The sequence below is a fragment of the Oryzias melastigma genome, linkage group LG17 (genome assembly GCF_002922805.2).
Source record: "Oryzias melastigma strain HK-1 linkage group LG17, ASM292280v2, whole genome shotgun sequence".
Taxonomy (NCBI): Eukaryota; Metazoa; Chordata; class Actinopteri; order Beloniformes; family Adrianichthyidae; genus Oryzias; species Oryzias melastigma.
Genome location: NC_050528.1, coordinates 13853053 through 13861730, shown reverse-complemented (window position 1 = coordinate 13861730; position 8678 = coordinate 13853053). Strand labels below are relative to the sequence as shown.

The 8678-nt window shown below is 40.0% G+C and overlaps 1 protein-coding gene across 1 annotated transcript in view; it reads right to left on the bottom strand.

The window, feature by feature from the left end:
* Window positions 1-1270: 1270 nt before the first annotated feature.
* The window catches only part of LOC112144211 (immunoglobulin lambda-1 light chain-like), an 89025-nt gene continuing 81617 nt past the window's right edge, over window positions 1271-8678 (bottom strand). Inside the window, exons 2-3 of the mRNA XM_024268574.2 lie at window positions 2169-2474; window positions 1271-1617 (exon numbers count right to left, since the gene is read on the bottom strand). Coding sequence (XP_024124342.1) covers window positions 1457-1617; window positions 2169-2474 — 467 coding nt within the window. The 3' untranslated portion in view covers window positions 1271-1456. The remainder of the gene's footprint in view (window positions 1618-2168; window positions 2475-8678) is intronic.

Below are 8678 nucleotides of genomic sequence, written 5' to 3'. Positions count from 1 at the left end.
TTTGACAGTCTGTTACTGCCGCCACGTTCTCTGGCTGCAGCTCGATGCAGCGACGTGTCCAGCGGAGCTCACGCCATGAATATGCCGCAGACAGACCGCTATGCTGGGGTTGGATCACGCTTAAACCTCCAGAACATTTGAAACGTCCCCCGGTGCGCTTGCTGTTCGGAACGTCGGGGGTCTGCAGCTCTCGGGACGCGGCGCCGGACGCGAGCCGGTACCACCAGACGTGGTACTGGACGCAAACCGGAGCCATGTTAGGGTGCAGGAGCTCTCCAGGTCCTAGCGCTGGGCCGGTTTTAGCTCGCAGCTCGGTGGTTGGAGACTCGCCCGTGATCTAGTGAGAGCAGCCGGTGAGAGGACGATGAGGGACGCCTACGTGCGCATTATGGAAAGACACGTATGAGAAAATCCTATTGACTATAAAAATAATGGACTTATCGAGCTATGAGGTCCCTCCATTATATACAGTCTATGGAAAATCCGCGATTAATGCGTCAAAAAAAATTGTCGGCGTCAAGCTCGTGTCAGATTAACGCGTTTTTAACGCGACAAATCTGACAGCCCTAGTTTTAATGAAAGCTAAAAAGACTCTGCAGCCCGATTAGAGACATTAAGACATTGTTTTCTGTGTGAACACCTTTGACCTGGTCGTCACAACATCAAGTTGAAAGTTATTTCTTTGACCCTCAATAATAACTTTGGTTGTTGTCTGTTGTCAGATGTTTTCCCTTCATGTTGATGTTTTTCTGTACTCATTACTCTCTACACCTTCCTATATTTACCCTCATTGTATTCTCATATTCAGACAGTGGTGGTGATGCTACATAAGTTCTGAATCTCATGAAGTACTGGAATTTGAAGATATATTTTTGATTTGTGGTTCTAATCAAATTGAATTCAATGTTTAAAATGAAAATCACTAAGATATTTGTCTAAAGAACAGTAAAAGTTTTTTTCTGTTTTTATTTGTGAAGCCACAGAAAATGGTTTGAAGTCTGCAGAACAAAAACATCTGCAGGAAGTTTGATCGTCTTTCAGCAGCATTTCCTGTAATAAAAACCACTGAGAGCAGATTCATATCTGCTGTTCACTCATTAACCTCTCTCTGCTCTCTGTCTATGTTCTACTTCATAGAACCTTTGTATAATTTAATGCACCAAAGAGAATCCTAAACTTAGTTAAATATCTTTAAATAAATAGAACAAGAAGATTGTGTTTGAGTTTATTGAAAATATTGTTGAAGATAATGTAGAAAAAAAGGGGAACAGTGTAAATAACAGAATTTTTGCATTGAAAATAAAAAAGCAATTTTACTTCACCACAAACTAGCTACTGACACAGTTTGATGAAGAATCTGTATCAAGTCATTAAGAACATTAGAGAGTTGTGATCAAAGTGATGAATGAGATGAAAGGATGAGATTTGATGGAGAGAAAAGAGGATCAGAAAACAGTCAGTCAGCATGTTTGGAGTTGGTGGATGCTCCCTTGTTTCTGAGGATCATCAGCAGAGAGAGTCCACAGCAGTACACCAGACTCTTCACTATCAGCACTGTGTACAGCAGGCAGAGCAGCTTCGCGTCATTGAAGATCTTCTTAAAGGATGGACAAAGCTCTGAAACAGAGAAAGAGTCAGACGTTTGGAGCTGCAAAGTGAAATGTTGGTGTTTTGTTCGGCCCAGTCTGAATTCTTCCTTTCTCCCTATCCCTCCATTTGAAGGGTCATTTTTAATGCAAGTGTGTCTGGAATTATTATTTTTTAAATCTGACCCTCCAAGCGGAGGGATATAAAGTCCTCTGTCGCAAGTGTAAACTGTGCCATTCTGAGAGGCATTTCTATTCACATAGGTGCGCTCTAAACCACAGAAGTTTACATGTAAATGTAAGTAAAGACTTTTTATTGTAGCATGACCATGTTGTTATATATATTTGAGCGCTGAAATCTCCAACCTAAAGCTAGCGGACAGACAGTTATTGATGACGTCATCGAACGAAGGTGACGTTCAAATTATGAGACACTTTTTTTTCATAACTCTTCGTTTGGAGGGCCAAATGAAGGGGAAGGGGAAAGGGAAGAATTCTGATTGAGTCTTCATCTGCCCTCTCTGACAGCATCTCCACATGAAACTAATTCTCTGTTGAACACAGTCACCAAGTCTTCATTACCTTCTGTTTGGACCTCCACTGTTCCCCCCTCATGTTTGACGGAGCAGATGTATTTATAGGAGCTGTCCTCTTGCTGATGGATCAGCAGGATGGAGGCGCTGCGTCCAGACTCTCTGAGATCCAGCTGCTCTGTCCCAGTAGAAGGAAGGTTCTCTGGTTGTCCGTTGTCATTCTGTCTTTTCCAGGAGAACTGGACCACAGGAGGAAACATGGCTGAGGCCAGACACAGCAGGGAGCTGCCCCTCTCCACAGGGACTCTGGATGCTGCTGGGTACACGCTCACCACGGGCTTCACTACGGACTCATCTGAAGTTTGACAGCAGCAACAAGCAGCACAGACACACACTCACACAGTCAACAGCAGCTTCCAGAACTGCATTCAGTCTGATCCTGGAAACTCCATCAACTCTGATCACTAAACTCCTCATCAATGCAGCACAAAGTTCACTTCATGAACTGGATTCAGACAAACATCAAACCGTCATCAGAAGAAACCACAACTGGAAATCATTTCTACTTTCAAACTGATTTGGAACTAAAAGGTTTAGAAATTTGATTTGAAATGTTTACTTTATATTCCAGTCGTCATGCTTATAATGAAACAATTGTCATAAAACGATTTTCCAAAGCTAAATTCAAATTTTTTGTCAGATGTCTGGGTCTGTGAACTTTGTTCTCTGCGTTTGACCCATCCCCTGGGGAAGCAGTGAGCTGAAGACACAGCTGCACTCAGGAACCATTTGGTAGTTTAACCCCAATCCAACCCTTGATGCTGAGTGTCAAGCAGGGAGGCACTGAGTCCCAATTTTAGTCTTTGGTATGACTCTGCCAGGATTTGAACTCACAGCCTTTCAAACTTAGGGTGGACACTCTACCACAAGGCCACTGAGATGGTAGAGTGAACAAACTCTGAACAAAGCTTTGTTGTTCAGGGTTCTTATGGTTATGGAAAACCTGGAAAAGTTTGGAAATTAAAATCGCAATGTTTAGGTCATTGAAAAATTTGTCAACAATTAAAATTTGTGTGAAGCTTTGGAAAAATCATGAAATGTTAATATTTTGGATCCAAAAAACATTAAAAGGTAAAATAGTTTAATATCAAATTAGAATTCCAATTGTGGCAGAATTGCAACCTTATAATATCAGTGATGGGAGTTTATGTTGTTTTCACTTTATGCGATTTACACAATCTTGGTATCAAAACGTTCAGCACGTTAAGGACATTACTGCTTGTATTTTTGGTTTTCGCAAATTTTACAGTTTTCGCGATATTACAAAATTTATTAGAATTTTCAGCCCATGTTAAGTCAATGGGAAAATTTAAAACTTTTTACTGCACCTTAAAACTTTTACAATATTGGTATCAAAACGTTCAGCACGTTCAGGACATTAATGCACAAACTTTTGGTATTCGTACATTTTACGTTTTTACGCAATTTATGCTAATTAATGCAATTTAAGATATTAATGCTAATTAATGCAATTTAAGCACTTTACACACTTTATACACTTAATGCACGTTATACAATTTAAGCAATTACTGCAAATTTAAGCAATTTACGCGATTTACAACAACCGCATTAATGCGATAATGCATTCACACTAGCATTATCGCAGGTAATGCGACTTTTCTAGTTTGAATTGAACTTTGAGAACCATTTTTTTTGCAGAAGAAAATGTCTATCCATTTTGTCTCCAAACTTCAGTTAAATTCAGTTGAAGTTCAGATCTGATCTTGTTGTCAGAAACCAGCAGATGTTCCAGAATTAGTGAGATCATCAAACTCTAAATATTTGTAACTTCACTCATATTTGCAGAAATCAAGAATCAGTTTAGTTGTTCAGTGAGATTTCAACATGTTTGCAGAAATGATTCAGCTTTTCTTCTGTAACAATGGCTGCTTGATGAATTCTCTGCTAATGATGAACAAACTAACATGTGAAGCTGAAGCAGCAGAAACTGACTTGAAATCAAACAGTTGAAGGAGCAGAAATGTTTCTTCTTACCCGATACAAGCAGTCCAGTTCCAGATCCAAAGATGAGGTACACACAGTGAGAAAGTGTGCTACAAAAACCTGTGTGCTGTTCAAGTGTCATCTGAGTGAATCAGGATGATATTTCAGCTCCATGATGAGTTTCTCTAATGTTCACATCAACATGACTGTCTCTGTCTGCAGTGGAGGAACTTGGTGAACTGCTGTGTGAAATGATGGAAGAAAATGACAAACATTCCTGCAGTTATTAGATGAAAGATTCATGCAGGAAGTGACAGCATGAAAGAGGAAATGTAGAGTTGTGCACGTGTGCAATTATCCTGAAGTACATCAGTGTGTTTTCTTCTGATCCTCCTGAAACCACAGGAACATGAGAGAGCAGCACAGTTCTGCTGGGAGTCCAAACACAGACACATTCAGCATTCAGGCTCTGTGCCTTATTGCCATGTTACCGTGACAACATGCTGCATCACATATCAAATAGTCTGCTTTTTGTGAAAAAGCCATCAAAACCGAAGAAATAAGAATAAAGTACTAAATGTTGATTGAATATTTTTTTCTTTTGTTAAGTGACCATGGTGTAAGCAGGATAATACCCTTCAAAGTTTGCATTATGACAAATGAAAGCACTTCGCAGAAGCAACCGTCCTCTGCTTCGTGTCCGACAGTTCAGGACTACGCATTGTGCGTTAATTTCTCATAACGGACATTTTGTCAGGTGTTATCCCTTACTTCTCCAATGTAAGAAATCTAGAAATCCACATGTCAAATAATAAATCGTTTAGAGAGGGAACAATGTAAAATGATCTAAAACAGGAATCCCAATCCTTAAAGGTCTACAGAAACACACAATGATGCAGATGAATCACAATAACTGCCTCAGATGTATCCAGCACTCTGTGTTAGTTGTATGTGTGCTTGTGTCACTGAGTTTGGACCACTGAGTGAATGAGTTAAGAGTGAATGAGTTTCTGTAGGTGGGTGAGCAGAGGGAGCGGCAGAAGCAGCTGATTGAGGACCCGCCCACCTACACCTGGATCTCATGATGACACCATCAGTGAACCCATGGCAGAAGACATACACCTGCTTAAGAGAGATGTCTTCCAATGCAGCTTGGGCAGCTTTTGTCACACATTTCTTCTGGTGAATCTGCCCCTGGTGCGTGCTCCAACGGAACACTCCAGTCCTCTTTTCTGTGGACTTTGGTTTTGGATCTTCTGTTGAGAGCTTTGAGTGACAAACTCTGGTTGTGTGTGTTAGTTGTTCACAATTAGTTTCTGTTAGCATAGGGTCTCATTTCTGTTACTGTCCTTTGGAGAGGTTTTGTTTTGTTTGTCTCTGAAAAACCAGACATTCTGTGCATGTGTTTCTCCCACACCTTTACTCCATTGAAACTTTCTTTATTTTCTGTACAGCACTTAGAAGTTACTCTGCTGTCTAACATTGAATTAAAAGCTGCACACGTCTAGAATTGACTGGTCTGGGAATCTTTATTTAACGTTACACAACCTTTCTGTTCCTTTCTGGGTTGGGATCGTAACAAACACAATCAGGTAAACACAACAAAAGCATTCCTGCTCCTAAATGATAACATGGAAGTTAAATCTGCGTGATTATTTTTACTCTGAATCATTTAAATTTCTGACACTGAGGATGGGATATCTTTGAGCTGAAAAAGCTTAAAAATGTTCAGACAACACAGAGCAGCTGGACTCTGTGAGAATTGTGGATTCACTGAAGAACTTTTGGGTAATTCAAAGATAGACAACAGAAGACAGAGAGTCTCTTCTTTTGGTCAACAACCAACTGCATCTGCTGGTTGGTTGGAAGGAGACAATCTAATTTAGCTTCATAATTTATTTGGAGATCCAATCAAACAGTAGAAACATGATGAACAGTTTCTGGAGTGGATAAAGTTCATCAGAGGAGAAAGAGACCAAGATTCTAGGAATGAGGAAATAAGATACTAGGAAGAATTGAACAATTTAGACTTTATATGTTTGAAAAAAACTTTTGTTTCATCATCTGACATAAACACACGGTAAAACTGTGAACTTTCTCTCTGAATTGATCCATTTGTTTAACCTTTTGTAATAAGCAGCACATATATGCTGCTTTACTTTGCTGCTACAGTCAAGCTTTGCGCAGGCTTTGTAGACATTACTATGGCAACACGTTTCACCACATATCAAATAGAAAAAATGATTTAAACCTAAAAAATAACAAGATTAAAGTACTAAAAATTGACTAAATGCTTATTTTTTGTAAGTGATCGTGGTAGGCTATAAGCGTAATGCCCTTACAAGTGTCCATTATCAGGAATGAACAGAATTCAAAAAAGCTTGTCCACCTCTCCACTTTTGCATTGGACAGTTCAGGTTTCCTCATGGTCCATTCATTTCTGATAGTGCACATCTCGTCATGCATTATCCTGTACTTCATGTTCAGGACCCAAACACACAGATCATTATTCTGATTCCAGCTGTCAGTGTTGTTTCTCTGATTATCATCTTCATTACCTTCATGAAAGGAACTCTATCTTTCTGTTTAGTTTGATCTATTCTTGTATCATCAGTCTACATCACTGTCACAATTCAAGAAAATCATCCAAAAAGTAAAATAAAACACTTCAGTGTTTATGCTGAATCTGCATTCATCCATTTTCTTTCACTCATCAGAAGTTTAAGCAAAGATCTTCAGTCTCCTCTCCCTGGCCTCTTCTTCCACCTCATCTTGTGGAATCCCAACATGTTTTCACCAACCTAGAGACATAGTTTCTCCAGCGCGTCCTGGATCTTTCTGGGGTCTCTGCTTGGTGGGAAATGATTGAAGCCTCCCAGAGAGGATTCCAGATTTTACAAAAACAAGACTCTTACAGTGTAATAGAATTTATGTCTTGATACCGAATCATTAAAGGGGCCCTACCATGAAAATTCTACTTTTTTAGGTTTTAAATGCATTCTAAAATTGTAGTGGAAATTTGTATCTTCTGGTGGAATAAAAAAAAAACTCTTCATTCAGCTTGCTTTTGTCTGAGTTGCTTTATTCTTCTGCAGAAGGATAATTAGAGATACACAAGACAGAGAATCAGAGAGACACACTGTCAGGGTGGGAGTCATCTGAGTGAGTTCGGGGAACGAGATGATTTTCACACGGTTAAACAGTCTTTGGGATTTGTTTAACGCAGGTTGTTTGGTCTGTGGTTTTGTTCCCAGCTCAGGCGAATTCACAAACACCTGCAGCATTCGTAGAGGTCATTGGATTCAGTCTATCAATGTGTTCCACAAAAACAAGGCATGATATAACATGGTGTGATGGAAAACTTTATCAGAAAGTTCATTCCTTACTATAAAGAACCCCATTTTGATCTATTCATGCATTTAAGAGTAATCCTCTAAAAACCTGCAGCAGCTCTCCCATTCCCATGAAAACAAGCGGGTGGAAACGTGCTGACGTCAGCACAATGCTGACCACTCCCTCCAGGAAGAATCTGCTCTGGAAGCTCCGCTCCAGTATAACACAACACTCAATTTCTCCACAAAGCTAGGGATGATCAGCCAAAAAAACTTTCATTTCAGATGCAGAATACCATATCCAGTTTTGTCCTGTCTTCAATAAATTCCAGCTCAAATAGGTGTTTGTTACTTTAGATGCGGCGCTCCTTTGAAAGGTTCTGGGCTGTTAGGGTCACTTAGATCAGTGGCCCCCAACCTTTTTGGGGCTGTGGACTGGTCAGCCAGTGTGGAGTTATTCCGCGGCCCGGCCGGTGGGGTGAGGGGGTGGGGGTGTACAGTAAAAGTACACAAGTCTTTCTGAGGTAATAGAGGGCGACCTGTACAACAAGCATATAGTGTCCAAGCCCTGGAATTATGGACCAAAATCTATTTATTTACATTCAAATATGACCATCGTAACATATTTCTCGTCAAAAATGCAAAGTTTGACTACTATTTTATCAAAAACTATATAGTAAAAGTGCAAAAGTCTTCTCGAGGTAATAGAGGGTGACCAGTAGAACAAGCATTTTCTGTCTAAGGCCTGGAATTATGGACTCATTTATTTTTTAAATGACTTTATTTAACTTCATTATTGAAAACTCTAAACATTTCTTTTTAGAAAGGACATAATAAATAACAGATTATTAGTACAAATATGCACTGATAGAATACGTAGTTTTGTTTTGGAATTTTATTTCTCTTTTTCATTTTACTCCGAGCACATCTGACGTTCTAATGCTCCAACAGAAAGCTCTTCCACCGAGTTCCATGCTCTGCCGTAAACCGTGTAATACGGGCGCATGACTTTTTTGTAGCGCGGCTGGCTTGACCGCGGCTGAGCGAACAGCGGCTCACTTGACCGCAGTTGTTTTCCGTCTGTTCTTCTGTTGCTGCACTAATCCCATCCATTCGCAGAGAAAGGTTCCACATACAGCTTTTCTCGTGTGACACGCCGCTGGACTGCTTTTAGCGCTCAGTATAATCGAGAGAATCCGGTTGATTTTCAAAATAAAAGATTT